The 19,879-nt window shown below is 31.6% G+C and overlaps 2 protein-coding genes and 1 long non-coding RNA gene across 6 annotated transcripts; 2 read left to right on the forward strand and 1 right to left on the reverse strand.

The window, feature by feature from the left end:
* The first annotated feature begins 503 nt into the window (after positions 1 to 503).
* Positions 504 to 4,261, forward strand: LOC146946997 (uncharacterized). The gene has a single exon (XM_085748940.1). The coding sequence runs from the start codon at positions 2,332 to 2,334 to the stop codon at positions 4,123 to 4,125; it is 1,794 nt and encodes a 597-aa protein (XP_085605066.1). The 5' UTR covers positions 504 to 2,331; the 3' UTR covers positions 4,126 to 4,261.
* Positions 4,262 to 11,106: 6,845 nt separating this feature from the next.
* On the reverse strand, positions 11,107 to 13,658 carry LOC146946998 (uncharacterized). 4 transcript variants are annotated; one of them, XM_085744751.1, is made up of 3 exons: positions 13,432 to 13,658; positions 11,553 to 12,853; positions 11,107 to 11,317 (listed from the first exon to the last, which is right to left on the reverse strand). In XM_085744751.1, the coding sequence occupies exons 2-3, from the start codon at positions 12,837 to 12,839 to the stop codon at positions 11,294 to 11,296; spliced, it is 1,311 nt and encodes a 436-aa protein (XP_085600877.1). In that variant the 5' UTR covers positions 12,840 to 12,853; positions 13,432 to 13,658; the 3' UTR covers positions 11,107 to 11,293. The 4 variants fall into 4 exon arrangements, with proteins under 4 accessions (XP_085600877.1, XP_085600876.1, XP_085600875.1 ...); XM_085744750.1 differs by having other exon boundaries at positions 11,553 to 12,861; positions 13,432 to 13,580; XM_085744749.1 differs by lacking the exon at positions 11,107 to 11,317 and having other exon boundaries at positions 11,321 to 12,861; positions 13,432 to 13,569.
* A 4,102-nt stretch (positions 13,659 to 17,760) lies between these two features.
* On the forward strand, positions 17,761 to 18,301 carry LOC146946999 (uncharacterized). The gene is made up of 2 exons (XR_015026883.1): positions 17,761 to 17,896; positions 17,977 to 18,301. It is a non-coding gene; the product is annotated as an uncharacterized LOC146946999 (long non-coding RNA).
* Positions 18,302 to 19,879: the final 1,578 nt, after the last annotated feature.

Consider the following 19,879-nt stretch of genomic DNA (forward strand, 5'->3'; position numbering starts at 1 on the left):
TAATTTAAATGTAAATTGTTTTGTGAAGCCTTTCGAAACCTAAGATTTATTCTTAAATTGAGCTTGAACACAATCTACTTGTTAAAAAAAAAAAAGACACTATAATTATAAAATATTGAATGTGTGAGATTTATAAAAAAAAATTGTGTATGCGTATATAATAATATACGTTTATACATAAATTTATAAAGAATTTAACGATGGCCTTATAAAAAATAAAAAATAAAAGAATTTAATAATGTTGCTAGCATTGTGACAACACTTTTATACTTTACTTTGTACATGTTTCTCAACTAAAGTACCGTAAAAAAAAAAAAAAACATGCGGCCCAAGCCCATTAACAAACACACCTAACCCTAAATAATTGATGCTCACGTTTAGCCGCCGCACAACTTTTATTTCTAGTTAAGCATTCTTCCTCTTACTCAGCTGCCACTTCAATGATTCTTCTTCATCTTTTCCTTTCTGCATTTGCTCTCTCTGCGAGTTCTTTTCCCGCCTTTCTCATGACTGGGTGTGAGAGATACTGATTTAGAGGTGCAAACCTAATTATTCAGGGTGTGCAAAATGGCAGAAATGCATGGTAGTATATGCAATTTTTCAAAGTTCAGGGTGTGCAGGTGCACACCCTCGGCTGTGTGTAGATCCGCCCCTGGTCACTAATCAATCATTTCAAGTGGCAAGTTCTAACAAACGAACAGCTTGTAATCTCTATTTTCATCAAAAGTGTCATCCCCCAGTGTGTCTGGTCCAGAGATGTCACCAATCAAAGATGCCAAGTGGCAAGTTCCAACCAACCAAGGAACAATTGACATTCACCTTTTTATCTTTATTGTATGCCAAGGGGCAAGTTCTAACCAATGAACTGTGAAGAAGATGTCCTTCTTAGACTTGGCTTGGTTTTGATGATAACAAAGTCACATCACAAAAGAAGAAAAACTATGGAGGCTCAAATTGAAGAATGAAGACAATGGGACTTAGGCTTCATAGTTATATTTTTGTAAGTATGGTCCTTATCTTTGATTTATCATTCTTAACTTATGGAACAACTTAGAATGCTCAGAAAATAATTATAAACATTTTTTCTAAGTCTCCATATGAAGCAATGCTAAAGCTCTCATGAAAATAAATCACACACTCACAACAATTTTCATTTAAAAATGATTTTGCATAGAAATATTTTGAGAAGTGCATATTTGTTTATAACTTTAAAGATATATTTCCGCATGTTTTTTAATCAATCCATGAGATTAAAAATTGCATAATCATGCATATCTTGAAATGCTCTTTGATTTGTTTTTGGGAAAAATTGCTTGATGGATTACGTTACATATACTTGATTACGCACCAAGCATTGCATCATGACATAGAAATTAATACATAATTCATTTTTATGTTCCATATATTTTTTATTCAGAAGGTATCCGTTGGCATTTAAGTTCATTACCGTTGGCATTCCATTCTTAAGAGAAAATTTATTTCCCAACGGCCAAATTGCTCTTCGTTCTCATTTTTATGAATAGGTGCAATTTTAAATATGTTTCTATTCATTGGTAATCCTTTTTGAAAAGTAACATTGCTTTATAAACATCTTTTTAACTTCAATAAATTCAATTGAGAATCAAATCAATTTACATACAACAACTTTCATTATCTCAATTGACATTTTCAATATCACTTGATTTTAAACTTTCATTCAAATTGTTTGGAAAACTTTGCATATACTTTAACATTTATTAAAAAGTTTTCTGAGCACTAAGTCCATTTGTTAGAGTGATATTGATAAAGATATACAATCATACATTTGTTATTCTTCAATTACTTTGTTGTAAAGTTTCTTGCCATTGTTGGTGAAAATTATTGTTAAAGATAGTGGGGTGCTATCTTGTGATTGTTGTAAAAGGTTCTTTGATTCGGGAAGATTCAAAGTCCACCAAAAGTGTTTGGTGTTTGTGTTGTAATCAAGAGAGAGGGTTTCTTTCTTGTGTTTATGTTAGAAAGATTGTTAGGGGGTCTTGGGGTGAGATTGCTTGTAACAAAGATTCTAACATAGTGAATTCCTTCGCGGGGTGTGAAGGGAGTGAACTGACCCTAAGGTTTAGAGGGGAACCACTATAAACTCTCTTGTGTCTTTTTTTCTTCCCTTGCTCTTTTATTTTTCCGCATTTATACCTTCATCATTATTTACCGGAAAATTATCAAGAACGCTAAACTCTGAAAAATTAACCAATATTCCTAGAAACCTAATTCACCCCCCTCTTAGGTTACAATCTGAACTTACAATTGGCATCAGAGCAAGAGTAAAGATAACTTGCTTCTTTGATCCAGAAAATGGCTTCCGTTAAACCGTTTCTAGCAGAAGGTCCTAATTCAAACCGACCACCATGTTTCACCGGAGATCATTATGATTTCTGGAAAATTAGGATGACAACGTATCTAGAAGCCCAAGGTGAAGAAATTTGGGGTGCTGTCCAGAATGGTCCTTATGTTCCCACTACAACTGTGAACGGTGTGACTGGTATCAAACCACAAACATCATGGGATGATGATGACCGAAAAAAAGTGTTATTTGACAAAAAGGCAAAGAACATTCTTCAATCCTCTCTTGGGATGGATGAGTTTTTCAGAATTTCTAACTGCAAAACGGCCAAAGAAATCTGGGACACTTTGGAAACAACACATGAAGGAACAGAAGAAGTAAAACGTTCCAGATTGAATACCCTCTCTCAAGAGTATGAGATGTTTAGAATGCAACCAGGAGAAAATATTCTAGACATGCAAAAGAGATTTTCACATCTTATCAATCATCTTGCAGCCCTTGGAAAAACTTTGTCCAACAATGAAATAAACTTGAAGATTCTCAGGTCACTATCAAGGGAATGGCAACCAAAAGTAACAGCCATATCTGAAAAGAAAAGTCTTTCAAACATGTCGTTGGCAGCACTTTTTGGGAAATTACAAGAGCATGAAATTGAACTTGCAAGACTGGAACAACATGAAGAAGTAGTAAAGAAACATAAGAACATTTCCTTGAAGGCGGAGTCCAATGTTGTTCAACAAGATGATAGTACTGATGAAGATGAAGACATCACTATTCTTTTAAAAAAAATTGGAAAGTTTCTACGAAAAGATAAAGAAATTAAAATTAATAAAAGAAAATTTCACAAGATTAATGATGCTTCTACATCAAAACAGAATTACACATGTTTCGAATGTGGAAATGAAGGTCACATAAAGGTAGATTGTCCGATCCTTGCAAAGAAGAACAGCCACAAAGGAAAGAAAGAATTCAAGCCAAGAAGGGCCTACATTGCATGGGAGGACAACGATATAAGTTTGTCTTCAGAATCAGAAAATGAAGAAAGTGCAAACATGACACTAATGGCTTCTCATCATTCTGATGATGAAGAAAATGAGGTTAGTGATTCTGAAATTAATGATAAACATTCTTATGAAGAATTGCAAAATGCATTTAATGAATTGTATGAAGAATGCATTAATCTTTCTAAAACTTGTGCAAAGCAAAAGAAACAAATTGTATCTCTTGAAAGAAAAGCTTTTGATGCACAAGTAGAATTAGAAAAGGTTAAAAGTTCTTCATGTAATAAATGTAAAGAAAATGAAACAAAAATTGTTGAATTAAACCAAGTGATCAAAAATTTTGAAAAAGGTCACAATGGTTTGGAAGAAGTGCTTAGTAAACAAAGATATTCAAATAACAAAACTGGACTTGGTTTTTCAAATTTTAATAAACCAAGCACAAATAAAACGGTCTTTGTTAAAGCAAGCACAATTTCCAACAATATAGAAACAAAGAAAATGCATGTGGTAAATTCTTCCAAAAGTATGAATCATAGAAATAATTCTAAAGGAAGAAATTATAGTAGCAATTTTTATAAGAAAAATAATTCTAATGTTAGAAATAATTCTTCCAATGGAAACAATTCTAATTCATATCATTATGTTCATAAATTAGCATGTTTCTATTGCAACATAAAAGGTCATACTCCGAATACTTGTTACATAAGAAACTTTGGTGTTCCTTATGGTGAATTTATTTGGGTAAAGAAAGGTATTAACCCACAAGGACCCAAATCACAATGGGTACCTAGAAAGTACTATTAATTGTTTTGTAGGTACTTGAAGACCATGTGCTAAAATTGTCATATTTTGATTGGGTTCTATAAGATACAAGATCATACGATACGATTCGATTTATGAGTTATTTGTGGTTAAATAATGCTATAACTTTGATAGAAAGATGGACACTCATACATGTTGATGATGATGGTTAAAGGTACACATTTCGTTCAAATAAATACATGATATGCCTATGAAATTTGATAGTTGATTCTCATTATCGGTTGAATTTTATGTGTACATGAGCAGTAGCACTTTTTCAATTTTAATTGGAAGTAATAATCAACACATGCTGTGTTTGTTCAGGGCTATAACAATGTTAATAATATCAAGTGACGCATGTGTTTGATGCTTCGTATTTTTTTTAAGAAAAATTGAAAAATTCTTTATTTTACCGTTTAAAATCTTTTTAGAAAATTACTGTAAACAAAAAGAATATATAAAGCTGACTCATATACATAGCTATGATATTTCAACAATCTATGTGAATCATTGAATATTCATTGTGAAGAAGATCAATTATTTTTACATAAAAATTATTATTTCCCTATATTTCGACCCTTTGGATTTTACCCTTTTTCTTCTTTTTGATGATGTCAAAAGGGGGAGAAAGTGTATGTTTGTGTTTTGTGTTTAAATTGTTTCAGGTTATCCAATTGCAAAACAAAGGGGAAGATTTATAAGATAGGGGGAGTTTCATTGTGCAAACATTATCAAAAGGATATGGTTTGTCATCATCAAAAAAGGGGAGATTGTGAAGAAGATGTCCTTCTTAGACTTGGCTTGGTTTTGATGATAACAAAGTCACATCACAAAAGAAGAAAAACTATGGAGGCTCAAATTGAAGAATGAAGACAATGGGACTTAGGCTTCATAGTTATATTTTTGTAAGTATGGTCCTTATCTTTGATTTATCATTCTTAACTTATGGAACAACTTAGAATGCTCAGAAAATAATTATAAACATTTTTTCTAAGTCTCCATATGAAACAATGCTAAAGCTCTCATGAAAATAAATCACACACTCACAACAATTTTCATTTAAAAATGATTTTGCATAGAAATATTTTGAGAAGTGCATATTTGTTTATAACTTTAAAGATATATTTCCGCATGTTTTTTAATCAATCCATGAGATTAAAAATTGCATAATCATGCATATCTTGAAATGCTCTTTGATTTGTTTTTGGGAAAAATTGCTTGATGGATTACGTTACATATACTTGATTACGCACCAAGCATTGCATCATGACATAGAAATTAATACATAATTCATTTTTATGTTCCATATATTTTTTATTCAGAAGGTATCCGTTGGCATTTAAGTTCATTACCGTTGGCATTCCATTCTTAAGAGAAAATTTATTTCCCAACGGCCAAATTGCTCTTCGTTCTCATTTTTATGAATAGGTGCAATTTTAAATATGTTTCTATTCATTGGTAATCCTTTTTGAAAAGTAACATTGCTTCATAAACATCTTTTTAACTTCAATAAATTCAATTGAGAATCAAATCAATTTACATACAACAACTTTCATTATCTCAATTGACATTTTCAATATCACTTGATTTTAAACTTTCATTCAAATTGTTTGGAAAACTTTGCATATACTTTAACATTTATTAAAAAGTTTTCTGAGCACTAAGTTCATTTGTTAGAGTGATATTGATAAAGATATACAGCCATACATTTGTTATTCTTCAATTACTTTGTTGTAAATTTTCTTGCCATTGTTGGTGAGAATTATTGTTAAAGATAGTGGGGTGCTATCTTGTGATTGTTGTAAAAGGTTCTTTGATTCGGGAAGATTCAAAGTCCACCAAAAGTGTTTGGTGTTTGTGTTGTAATCAAGAGAGAGGGTTTCTTTCTTGTGTTTATGTTAGAAAGATTGTTAGGGGGTCTTGGGGTGAGATTGCTTGTAACAAAGATTCTAACATAGTGAATTCCTTCGCGGGGTGTGAAGGGAGTGGACTGACCCTAAGGTTTAGAGGGGAACCACTATAAACTCTCTTGTGTCTTTTCTTCTTCCCTTGCTCTTTTATTTTTCCGCATTTATACCTTCATCATTATTTACCAGAAAATTATCAAGAACGCTAAACTCTGAAAAATTAACCAATATTCCTAGAAACCTAATTCACCCCTCTCTTAGGTTACAATCTGAACTTACATGAACAACTTCCATTTATTTTTTATCATATGTCGAGTGGCAGGTTCCAACCAACGAACAGCCGACATTACTCTTTTTTCCTTTATCATGTGTCAAGTGGCAAGTTCCAACAAATGAACAGGTTGCAAATCCCTCTACCTTTATCATGTGTCAAGTGGTAAGTTCCAACAAACGAACAGCTTGAGATCACCTTTTATTTTCCCACAAGTGTCATCCCCAGTGTTTCTGGTCAAGAGATGTCACTCATTATAAGCCCGGTGGATTCCGGTGAACCCTTACAAAGCCTAGCGGATTCTGGCCAACTCTTATCAAAAGTCGAGTGGACTCTCGCAAACCTTTTATCAAAAGCCGAGTGGATTCTCGCAGACCTTTTATCAAAAGCCGAGTGGATTCTCGCAGACCTTTTATTAAAAAACGAGTGGATTCTTGCACACCTTTTGATCAAAAGCCGAGTGGATTCTCGCAAACCAAGCCGAGTGGATACTCGCAAACCTTTTATCAAAAGCCAAGTGGATTCTCGCAAACCTTTTATCAAAGCCAAGTGGATTCTGACAAGACTTTTATCAAAAACCCGGTGGATCCCGGCAAGCCTTTTATCAAAAGCCTGGTGGATTCCGGCAAACCTTTTATCAAAGCCGATTGGATTCTCGCAAATGTTTACCATGTCGAGTGGATTCTCACAAATGTTTACCAAGCCGAATGGATTCTCGCAAATGTTTACCAAGCCGAGTGGATTCTGGGAAATGTTTACCGAGCCGAGTGGATTCTCGCAAACCTCTTATCAAAGCCGAGTAGATTCTCGCAAACTTTCACAAAGCCCGGTGGATTCCGGCACACCTTTACAAAGCCTGGTGGATTCCAGCAAACTTTTACAAATCCCGGTGGACTCCGACACACTTTTTCAAAGCCCGGTGGATTATGGCAATCTTTCATAAGCCAAGCGGATAGCTTGCAAAATTGTTGTCTTATCAAAAAGTGTCATCCCAGTGTGTTTGGTCAAGAGATGTCACTAAAAAGTTTTGTCTTCATTAAGCTATCGTTCCAAACCAATACGATAGTAGACAATCATTTTCCCCAGTGAAACTACATTACCCCCTAGCGGAGTCGGATCCCTTTCTTCAACGAACTTGGGTATCCCGTTGTTGTTTCTCGTCACAGTTAAATCATCTTTGTCGTCCTGCATTCATAATTGCATCACGAGCATTTCACAAGCATTTCATAGCATCTTAGGTCAAAAATGGTGTACTCTATATTTAAGTCTCTTCGGCCAGTCAAATCAAAGATTTCATCTTCAAGTCTCCGGACGAAGAAACTTAAATAGGGGCATCTGTCATACCCCAATTTTTGACCTAAAGACTCACTGTTACATGTCCTCTGACCGGAATATTCTTCGACTTTTCAAAGAAAATTTCGGCAGAGAGCTATTTTAAAAAACCTCTTTTTTGGTTCGATTTCTGGACCGTTTTTTATTTTTAGTCTTTTTTATTTTTTATCTTTAGTTTTTTATTTAAGTTAATTTCCATATTTTATTTTTATTTTTATCCTTTTGTTTTATTTTAGGTTATTTTATTTTATCTTTTTTATTATTTTATTTTCTTTAGAATATGTCCAAAAATAAAATGTCCAAGGTCCAAAATTTTCTAGGTCGAGTATCAACTTTTACATTCCTCTTTTAAAATTCACCATTAAACACCATTCAAATCACCATCAAAATCCATTAAACCAGTTTTCCATTTTTATCAACCTCCCCACCTGTAAATAGAGCTTTCATTCCTCACAAAATGACATCAAAAGTTCTCTTGAGTTGTCAAAGAACTTTTCTCTCTTCTCCCTCATTTAGCTTGTGTTGACGAGCTATTCTTTTCTTCTCCCTCTTTTTCTGTCCCTTCGGAAAAGTCCCTTCGGAATTTTGTCCGTTCGGTACTTTTGTCCCTTCAGTTGTCCCTTTCTATTAGTTTCTTTTATTTTCTTACTTTTTAGCATTTTTTGCGTTTCATTTTATTTCTATTTATAATTATCATTTAGCATTTTAATTATCATCATTTATTTTCCAACAATTAGAATGTATTTAGGTTCAATGCAAACAATATAAATGAGAAAAGTGTGTGTGTGTCCTTTTATTTCTTTTCCGCTTTATATATATATCTCCAAAAATGCAAAAAAATTAGATTAGGGATTTTGTGGTGATCCAACGTCACTACAAAAATCCACGCGCTTTTATTTTTATTGCTCCGTTGGTTTACTTTTCTTTTATTATTCCAAAACAACAAAAACATTCAAATAACAAAAATCACAAAAATATTTTCATAATAAACCTTGATTTTCAATCAAGTGATCCCATTTTTATTTTAAACCTTGATTTTCAATCAAGTGATCCCATTTTTATTTTATTTTCTTAATCAAATGTTAATCTATTTAATTATATCTTGAGTCTATTTTCTTTTAATATTAAAAAACACAAACCAATTCTTATTTGCCACTTTGGCTTTTCTTCTGTAAAACTTTTTCAAAACTAATAAAAAATACAAAATAAATCAAACGGTAATTTCTACCCCGAACTACGAGGTTTTGATCCCCCACGGGTACGTAGGCAAATGACTTGTCCTTCCAAATTAACTAAAATCAATTTTCTTTTTCTTTTTCTTTTTCTTTTTTAACTCACCAATATCAAATTCTATTTTCTTTTCTTTAAAAGCAAGCAAGTTATAGCCAAAAATTAAATAAAATCGAGAGGTTCTCGTAGAGTACTAAAAATATTTAGGGTGCTAACACCTTCCCTAAATATAACTAACCCCCGAACTCTAAATCTTTTAAGGTGGTAATTTGATTTTTTTTTTCCACTTTCTTTAAAAAATAAAAAGTTCAGCCGTGAATAAAAATAGTGAGTCAATGCTAATCAAATAGTCTTGATCTTCAAAAAATGACGCGACGACCAAAATTCAATATCACAAACAAGAAATATCTCACCAGAATTCAATATCATAAACAAGAAACATCTCACCATTATCATTACTGTTTATAACATCATCATTTATCATAAACAACAACACCATATTCTTCGTTTATTTTAGTCTTAGACTCCTTTATCTGAAATCTATCTTAGACTCACCATTACTTTAATATAATCAATCATTCCTAAAACATCTAAACACTCTTCCCTCACCTAAATACATTGCTATGGGACTTTAATTCTTACCTTCGAAACTCAAAACGCAAAGAAAGTGCAACATTGCCTGTTCATATAAATTAGTCATTAGTTCTTTTTATTTTGAAGGATAGAAAAAACACCAACAATTCAAGAATTCATCAAAAAAATGCAATGCCTTTGACTAGGGTGTATACGTGTTAATCAAATTAAAAAAAAATCATGCATGCATGTAGGCATAGGAGTTTATGTTTTGTATCATAGATTACTCAAATAATGCCTAAATTACTCAGATATTGATTTATATCATAGATTATAGATCTAACCATAGACACGTCTTCATTTGTTTATTATTTTTTATCATTTGTTTGAGTTTGAACCATGCTCTTTAATTCTTTATCCATAAGCTCAAATCAATTGAGCTATCAAACCCTCCACTTTATAAAACAATTAAACGTAGCAACCACAAATACTCAAAACTATTATTAGTTTTTTTATCATTATTATTATTATTATTATTATTATTATTATTATTATTATTATTATTATTATTATTATTATTATTATTATTATTATTATTATTATTATTATACTGAACTATTATTGACAACGAAAGGCATAATGTACCAAAAAGACTAGTCAAAAACTCTACCACAAAAAACAACGAAAATAATAGTATTCTCGTTAAGAAAATAAATAATGGAATGTATATTCTCCCTTTAAAAAAAAAAATGAAATGTGTATATTTCATAAAAATAACTACCGAAGGCTTCCTTAAAAAAGAACTACGGAAGGCATTCCCTAAAAAAAAACAACGGAATAATAATTGATACTTATTACATAATAACTATTTTATTTTAAGTTATAAGGATAAAAATGGATTTTAGATAAAATAATAAGGGTAAAATTGGAAGAAAAATTAATAAGCTATAAGCTCAAACTCTATTTGAAATAGCATTTGAAAAATAAGCTATAAGCTCGTGAAATAAGTTATAAGCTCGTGTTGAAAAAGTGGTTATCAAACAGAACTTTTTTTGTCATACGAGAGCTTATAAGCTATACGCTATAAGCTCATTAAGTGACCATACCAAACAAAACCTTGGTGTAAGCACTTGAATTTAGAAAGATAAAAAAATTGCAACCGAGATTTCTACCAAATTGCAAGACTTTTTTGTCACCACATAAACGGTGACTGGCTTATTTGTGTTTGCAGTAGCATAGGACAGAAAGTTAAAGAAAATATGTTCCTCTCTATTAAATTTTTAAAACATTAGAAACCATTGGGTCAATTAGATTGAATCATTGAGATTTGGTGACTTTTCCATGCAACAATTGCAATACTTATGAGGTCAAAGGTGCAACTAAGTCAAGGAATTATTTCATAAGAGTGATTAAAAGTCTCTAAAGTATTGTTCTATAAAACTAGGGAGTTACACTAATCTTGCCATTTGACATGTAGATCTTTGTTCGGGTAATTTATGTGCATGGCGAAATTGTGCTAAAGAAGCATAAATTTGAGTGACTACTAACTGCACAGATACTGTTTTGTCACAATCTAACACTTTTCTGCCAAGAAAAATTGTTTTGTAAAATTTTTGTTCATCAATCAAAGGTTAGTCTATGGTTATTATCTTGTTGAGAATTACCTAAATCAGCAGTGAAACTATGTTGAGAAATCCCATAAACAGAAACATTCAAATTGCCTACATAGTGTGTCTAATGTAAAAAATAAAAATCAGAAGACATATTTTCCATATCCAACATAAATCTGTGTGTTGAGAAAGTATGTAACGCAGTGAGTTTATAGGTAGCACGAGATGGTCATTCTGTAGTTTCTTGATCAAAGCCAAAAGTGCAACATTGCCTGTTCATATAAATTAGTCATTAGTTCTTATTATTTCAAAGGAAAGGATAGAAAAAACACCAACAATTCAAGAATTCATAAAAAAAAAGGGCAGCTCAGTGCACTAAAGCTCCCGTATACGCAGGGTTCGGGAAGGGTGTATGCTAATGTTAATCAAATTAAAAAAAATTCATGGATGCATGTAGGCAATAGGAATTTATGTTATATTTCTCAAACACCAGATTATATACATTACCTCTTGGAGAAATTCAAAAGACACAACATCATCCACAGCGGTGGACTTTTTGGTTTTCAAGCTTCTCATCTCTGACTGTATCAGTTTCAGTTCAATTTTTATGTCCTTCAAAAGCCTCAACTGCTCTTCACCATACCCTGATTCAAAGCCACATGTGATGTCATGATACCTTCTACTAGCTCTCTGCCTTTGAAGCCTAACAATTCTCTGATCAACTTCATCTTGAGAATTATGATCGAAACCCATCCTTTCTTTCTCCTGGCCAGCGATAGTCACCATGCCCTTTCCCTTGTCTGCATCATGTTTAAAATATGATTCAACCATTCCCTCAGACACAGATTCTAGTTTTGTTAAGCTAATATCTGCCACAGAATTCCTTTTCTCAAGCTTTCTTCTCCCTTCGTTATAACTGAATTCATGCTTTCCGGTGGCTTGTGGGACTTCAAATACATCGTGAACATTAGTCGAGGATCGATGATCAGAAAATGTTGTACTGGCAGGCGTACTTTCACAACAATTTACTACTTCATATGAATTGGTAGAGTTTAATTTGTTTGTTTGGCCACATTCAGAGTTTATCTTACTACTAGCTTGTGATAATATTGAACATAACCTCCCTCCTTTATTTCTCAAGTTTGCTCCTATGTTGTTCGAATCTGAAATCAGTTTCACTTGTTCATGTAACATTCTTATCTTGTTCCAGTATGAATCTAGAGTTCCACTTCCACACACCAAGCTAGGTTCCTGGTCACTCGAAACTTGAGCTGAAGCCGACGATCTTTCCCCCTTCCGATCAACACCCTCTCTCAGAGTCGGAATCTTTTTAAAGCGAATTGGGGGCATTGACTTTAGCCTTCTCATAACCGTGCTCCCGTTTTGATCACTTGTATTTGATTGCACATACTGAAACTCACTTGCATTGAGATCACATCCTAAGCTCACAAGTTTGTCCTTGTAAGCCTGTAATTGAAACTTGAGAGATGCAGTTTCCATCTCTTTTTCATACAAAAGTTCTTCAAAAGCTTCGAGGGTGGCTTCGGCATGGCCTATCTTCTCTTCTGCCATTCTCTTGAACTGACTTGCCTCCATCTCCACCATGGCCTTCTCTCCTTGTAAACGCAGTATCATGTCCATTGCCTCTCTTGCTGCTGTGGCTGAAGCATCCCTTTCCTCGTCCAACTCCACATACAACTTCTGCAAAAGTTGCTGTTGAGCATGAAGTGTCTCCGTCGCGCCTACTACTGATACATCACTTCTAGTTCGACACATCGTTTGTGTTTCTGCCATTCTACTATGCCTTCCTGTTGACCTAAAATAATCACCATTCAACATTCAAGTTGCAAAGCGATCTCAATGTATAGCGCGAAATAAACTTCATTTATATATACAAATAAAAATATTCAGCAAATCTGCGAAGATTACAACCAATGAGGTGTTTGGAAAGATAATTATGTTTAGTTTAATCATAGAATTGATTTTGAATGAATCGGTTTTATAAAATATATTCACATAAAAGTGAATAAAACAATACATTTCAGACTAAAAATCATGTTTTGAGGCAAAATCACTAAATCGCATAATCAAGTTAGAATTGATCCTAAAAAATTAATTGATTCTACTCAGAAAACACAAACATATTCAAATGAATTGTATATATAAAAGCTTAAACAAAACAGAAACAAAAGAATTCAAACATATACAAAGTGAATTCAAACATGCACTATCAAAACATATGTCGATTTAATGTGTGTTTCTCAGAAACAGAATCATGGTATACTGAACATTTAAACAAAATGCAAAATCGATTAATATGACATAACAATTAGTAAAAATGATGAAGGTAAATATATTCAGTGATTGCAAGCAAATAGATCCTTACCAAAGAATATGAATGAAATGAAATGAAATGAGTCAGGTTTTGTAACAATGATAAAGATTTGAAGACAAAAATGAGTGTGAAATTGTTTATAAAAGGAACATGGAAATACGGCTGTTTCTCTGCTGTCAACGAGTCAGTGAACTGCGTGTGCTCAGAAAACATGGGTAACGACTTTTTTTCATCTTTTTTTTTTTCTTGAGGAATTCATTTTTTTCTTAAACAAGTAACGACAAAAACGTAAAGGGGATGTTTCTCTAAAAAAGGGATTTGACTTTTGTTTGTCCATTATGTAATTTTTTTTTTTGTTGTTGTTAACCCTTCTTTTTATATGAGAAAGATTTTTTTTGTAACCGCAACTTTTACGACGAAGTAAATAAAGTCTGGTAATAAAATTTAGGATCTTATAAATGATTCGTCCATTTGATAATCTGATTCAAACCTTTTTTTAGCGTTGTTTGATTTTCTTTTCCTTATTTATTAAAGACGAATATCATATTAGCGTCGACCCAACACATATTAAGAATGATATCTTAGGTAAGAGTTCATGTAAGAATTTCTCGTACATTATTTATTTGTAACTTTTTATGTTAATACATTTTTTGAGAGGATTTTATGTTAATACATATAAATATATAAAGGGGTATATAAGTAATCCGGTCTTCGATTTTGTAACAATTGTTCAATTTAGTTCTTCAATATTTTTAAAACTGCACAATAGTTTTTAAATTCGTTACGCATGAGTTATTACAATCTCCCTCTTAACTTCAAAACGCTATATGTGATGACGTGCGATATTAAACAAAGATGTGGCAGTTTAAGTGGATTCCAAATCACCTTCACATAAAAAAGGTAGGCATAGCAATGGGGTAGGGTGGGGACGGGTTTTACATTTCCCGTCCCGATACCCAATTCTCATATACTTACCTATTATTCTACTCATACTCAACGAGGATGAGAAATTGAACCTCATCCCCATCTCCGACAGGTTCGGGTATCCCCGCCTCATCCCCGTCCCCGCATTGAATAATTTTTTTTAATAAAAAATATAAGTTTTTTTATCAACCCCAAGAGAAATATTGTATCCAACAATATGTTCACTTTAACATTTGTTAGACCGATTGATTTAGTTGCTTCTTTAAATATCAATGGTAGTTTTTATAACACGATTATCAAACAAAATAATATGGCATATCAACACAAAGTAGTTTTTTACATTCGGAACGGGTCATTTGAAAAGAAGAAAAAAAACAATTAAAATATATATTTAAGTGGCAAATTTTGGATTTCTATAAAATTTATATACGAGGACCTGAATGGAAGTGATGTGTTTAAGAAAGTTCTTCTTTTACTATGAGTATACATGATGAAAGGAATCCAATGTTATTTGTGATTAATATTTTAATCTTTAATCAGAAAGAAATTATATGGATTTGAGAAGACAAGTTTTGTTCATGTATATGAATTTTCTCTGTTTGCCTAAGTGACAACTATTTTTTTTGATTGTATTGCTTAAGTTGTAGGAATTATGTTTTTACTATCATTTTGCATTCTCTTTGTGATACCTTAGACCATCTACAATAGAGCGCTCTATTTTGGATGCTTAAGTGGGTCATGCATGTACACATCATCTATTTTATAATTTTCAATCATATTACTTAATAAACACTCAATCTCTTCAACTCATCAACTCAGAAAAAGTTACTAAATATGTCCTACTAATGACTCAATGTCATTGTATTTCAACAAAGTTTATTGATTTGCGTATGATTTGTTACGTATAGCCCACGAAAATAGAGAGAGAGAGAGAGAGAGAGAGAGAGAGAGAGAGAGAGAGAGAGAGAGAGAGAGAGAGAGAGAGAGAGAGAGAGAGAGCTTACATAACCACACTACTTCTCTATAAGCACCAAACATTTTCTCTCGTCAATGGGGGTGTTTATTTATTCCGGTGCTAAAAAGGTGAAACACCTTCCATTGTAGATACTATGTGGAGGGTTAATATCTTTTCCTCATCATGGCATGACATGTGCATATTATGTGTGATGTCTATGTGGCGGGTTAAACATTTTGTGTGATGCCTTAGTGGCAGGCTTACTATATCCAGATCATTTAGATCTTAGGATCGTGCATCTTACGCATAATTGCAGTTGAGTCTGTTGCATATTTGTAATGTATTAATTGATTAACTTCTCTTATTACAAAACAAATGTTTATGAACCTTTTCTTAAGATATATGAGTTGGTTGTATTTTTATTTTATTTTATTGAGAAGTTCTGATACTATCTACTTTATGATATTGTTTCTTATGTTTTGAGTATGAACCAATTTGAATAAGAAAATTGACTCTTACATTAATAAAATGTTGTAGGTACAAAAGAAAGAAATATGAAGTTGATGTGTGGTTTAAGCATGCGTGGCGACAAAAATGAGGTTATTAAATTTTTTCTGTAATTTAAAATATTTTTGAAGTGTATTATTTTCTTCTGTTAGGAAATAACAAATTATATGTAGTATTTTTGAGTAATATTTTTGATCAAAATTTCGGGGCGTTACATAAATTAAAAATCTCCCAAATTTAAGGCTGAATCTTTAGAACTCTAAAACGATAGTAGTATTCTCATTCATCCATGAAGAATGTATAAAGTCAGGAGCCTAAGTTGTTGTTTGACATTAACATTTCTCCGCTGATAAAAGGTGGGAGGAGAGGAGGAGGAGGAGGTGAGATTGGGTATACTGTCATGGGTTTTCGGTGAGTTAATGACAGGAGGGTGTGAACAATTGTTGTTTGCACCCCTGAAGAAAATTGTTATTTGCAATGGACATGGATATGATTAGAGCCAACCAAAGTGGTTGTTGTTGGATCTCAGTTTAATATTTTCACTCCTTGCAATTGTTTCGTTGTTTTTTTTTTTTTACTACCAAAACAATTGTTTTATGGGTTAAATAAGTTTTTCGTCCCTATAGATATAGCAAATTTTGATTTTAGTCCTTAAAAAATAAAATAAAATGTTTTCATCCTCACAATTTTTTTTTTAGTTTTGGTCCCTAATGGATATAATTTTGACATTTTTAAACATAATATGAATATATAAAGGTTGAACATAATAAACGGACGTAACATCTTTAAAAAACACGGACATAACATGGATATATCTTGATCATAAAAGTATTATAATCTTGACATTCATATGAACATAAATTGGTCATTAAGGACCAAAAATAAAATAAAAAATTTTGTGAGGATGAAAACATTCTATTTTATTTTTTAGGGACTAAAATCAAAATTCGTTATATTTATAGGGACGAAAAATTTATTTAACCCTTGTTTTATTGTTAAATAGGGTAATGAAAATGGTGTAGTGAATTTGTGATTTGGATTTGGTTTGAGTTTGAAAAGTTAATGTGAAGTTGAGACAATCACAACTAAGAAGCTTATCATTTTCTTTAACTTTTTTATTTTCTAGACTTTGTGATAAGATAATGAACACGGTGATGAAATAATAATAATATAATTAGTTAAAACTTAAATTATTTTTTATTTATTTTAATTTTAAAAAAATTTCTTTTAATGTGCCATGTAGCATAAAATAATTGGGCCACGTGATACTCTGTTAATTTTTTTTAACAATCGACTAATAGAGGAACCCAATCCAAAAAAAAAAAAATGCAGGGATCAACACTAAAATATGGTGAAAGTGCATTGACTAATCACATATTTATGTCATTAATTAAAAATAGTGTGATATGTGTCTATTTTAAACGCCTTTATGTTCAATTGTAAATGTTAAATGGTAAAATTGATGTGAATGACAATGCAGAATAAATCATTACTCCCTCCGGTCCTAAATATAAGCAAATTTGACTTTTTATATTCATTCAATTAATGATGTATGTGGTCTATAATATGAACCACATACATTATTAATTGAATGAACCTAAAAAGTTAAATTTGCTTATATTTAGGACCGGAGGGAGTACATTGCAACATTTATTATTCATAAACGTACCATCTTTCATTAGATTCATAAACATGTTGTGATATCATTAGTTCAGTAGTCATCAAACTAACCTTGTCATTGTTCTAACTATTATTGTTCTTTTGGTATTTTTCCCTCATTTATCATGAAGAGCTATAAAACCAATTAAAAAAATAATGAAATGTTGGTACAAACTTATTGTGATAGATCCTTACCTCTAAGTGATCTAAAGTGATACATATGATACATTAACATACTTAAGAGACATTTCATATATACTTCAATATTAGGAAGACTTTTTGCAACTCTATAAGGGGCCTAAAAGTATTTAGTTGAAGAAAGCAATGCATGGTATCTTAGCTATAAAAACTGATCAAATAATTTGATTGTTTGTTAGATGCAAAAGAAAAAAAGTATGGAAAAAACTCTTAAGTTTGTTTGTGTTGTGATCCTATTTCTTTTTCTAATTCTTGTTGCTGCTGAAATTGAAGGTAAGCCATATATATGTACCAGTCATGCAAAACATATAAATTCTTATACTTATATTTATTTTTCTCGTTTTATATTGCAGAAATTAGATGGCCGTGTACAGAAGACAAACATTGTCCAATGTGCAAATCTCCTCAATTTATGGCGTGCATTGATTATAAATGTTCTTGTTGGTAACAATTATAGTTATTAAGTTAGAAAATATTATGAAAGATAGAGATTATGGAGAGAAAGAAAGAAAAGTGAAAGTTTCAATATCTCTTGTGTGTATAAGTCCATTACAAATGATCCTTAATTTTAGCGAAACACAAGAATATGGGTAAATGGATTAATTAACTATGGTTATATGGCTAATGGACATCCACAATAATATTCATAACAAAAAAAAAGCTTTATATTACTTTCAAGTCTTTAATTTTGTACTCGTATATTTTATGTGACACATTTTTTTTTTTGATAAAATGACAATTTTTGTTTTGTAGTTATCTTATTGATGTGGGTAGAAAAGATACTTAAATAAATGATGTTTTTTCATCTACCCTCCCAATTAACAAATGAAGACCATTATGTTATTTTGATATTATCTATAACCATTTTCGATTTTTCCACCTTCCAATTCATAAAGAGACTGATATTCATTTACAACCAAATGTACCAGAACGTAGCTAGTCAGGTTATGAGAAACAATTGTGTATCAAAAGTTAAGATATTTTTCATTTCTTTGCAACCCCAACCCATGGCATACAAACCAAGCCATTGAAAATGATTGTAAATTTTATTTTTTATTTTGTCGTGGAACAAGTAAAAAAGAAATAGTTATGAGTTTAAACTTCATCAAGCAAAATCAATGGATGTCTTTAGTAACGCTTTTTTTCATAACACCACTCTTGTAGAAACCCCCCTTAAAACAATCTCCAACAAAACACGCATACTTTTGACGGAATTGAAGTAGATCAAAGCTTTGCCATTGAATTTTCTTGACAATTTCATAATTACGTGAATTATTGTATTTTGCAAGTGTTGTCACCTCTTCGACCTTGACAAGGTATGGAGAGAACATAAGCATCAAAACATAATTATAATTACATGCTTCATTAGTTAAAGGAAATATGACTATATAAAGTAATCATTCTTTCTACTTCAAGATTTAGTATAAGAATGTTTGGCCATTGAAATTGGTTACCCATTCAATTTATCATGTATTGAGTTGTATCTTTGTGTTTATATTTTTAGAAATTAATTTTCATTCACTATTAAAGTATAAATTTTTCCAACAAAAAAGTATAAATCACCACCAATCACAGGTCATCCGTTATATGACTTTTGAATTCTATTTGGTTAAAGTCACGTAAATTTCATGATCCAATGATTAAGATTCAATGACTATGTTAAAGATTTACAATGTCATATCCAACGATTAAAACACGATCATCAAGTTGTGTTCTTTTGGCTATTGTGGGGACAACATATTAAGATATTTCTTATGTGATTAGACCGTCTCTAATGACGTGTTAAAATATTTCTTACGTGATTAGACTGTCTCTAATGACGTGTCATTAAATTGAATAGCGTGTTTTAGTTATGATATTTATGTGTATTTTAATGTTGACTATTAGATGCAGTTGTGATTTTTATGTAAGCAATTTATGTTAATTAAGTTTTGTTTGATGTTAAATTAGTTGTTATGTGATATGTAATGATTATTGTGTGATTTTGTATTGATCCAAAGATTTCTGGTTTCAGAAATCGATTTTAAGTTTAGCACAATCAATTTCTCAATTAAAGACTAGAAAATCTTGAAAACAAATTTAAAAGAATCAATTTTTAAGTTTTAAATATCAATTTTATGTTGAACTTAATGAAATCAACTACAACAACTTATGAAAACCCCCAAATTTTATAACTATTATAAAACTAGGTCATGAATTAAATCTTTGTACATTACCCTTGTAACATCTCAGACTGCTTTTTAGGATTGCCGACTA

Source organism: Medicago sativa, chromosome 2, assembly GCF_051527215.1.
Source record: "Medicago sativa cultivar Bolivia chromosome 2, Bolivia_mono, whole genome shotgun sequence".
Taxonomy (NCBI): domain Eukaryota; kingdom Viridiplantae; phylum Streptophyta; class Magnoliopsida; order Fabales; family Fabaceae; genus Medicago; species Medicago sativa.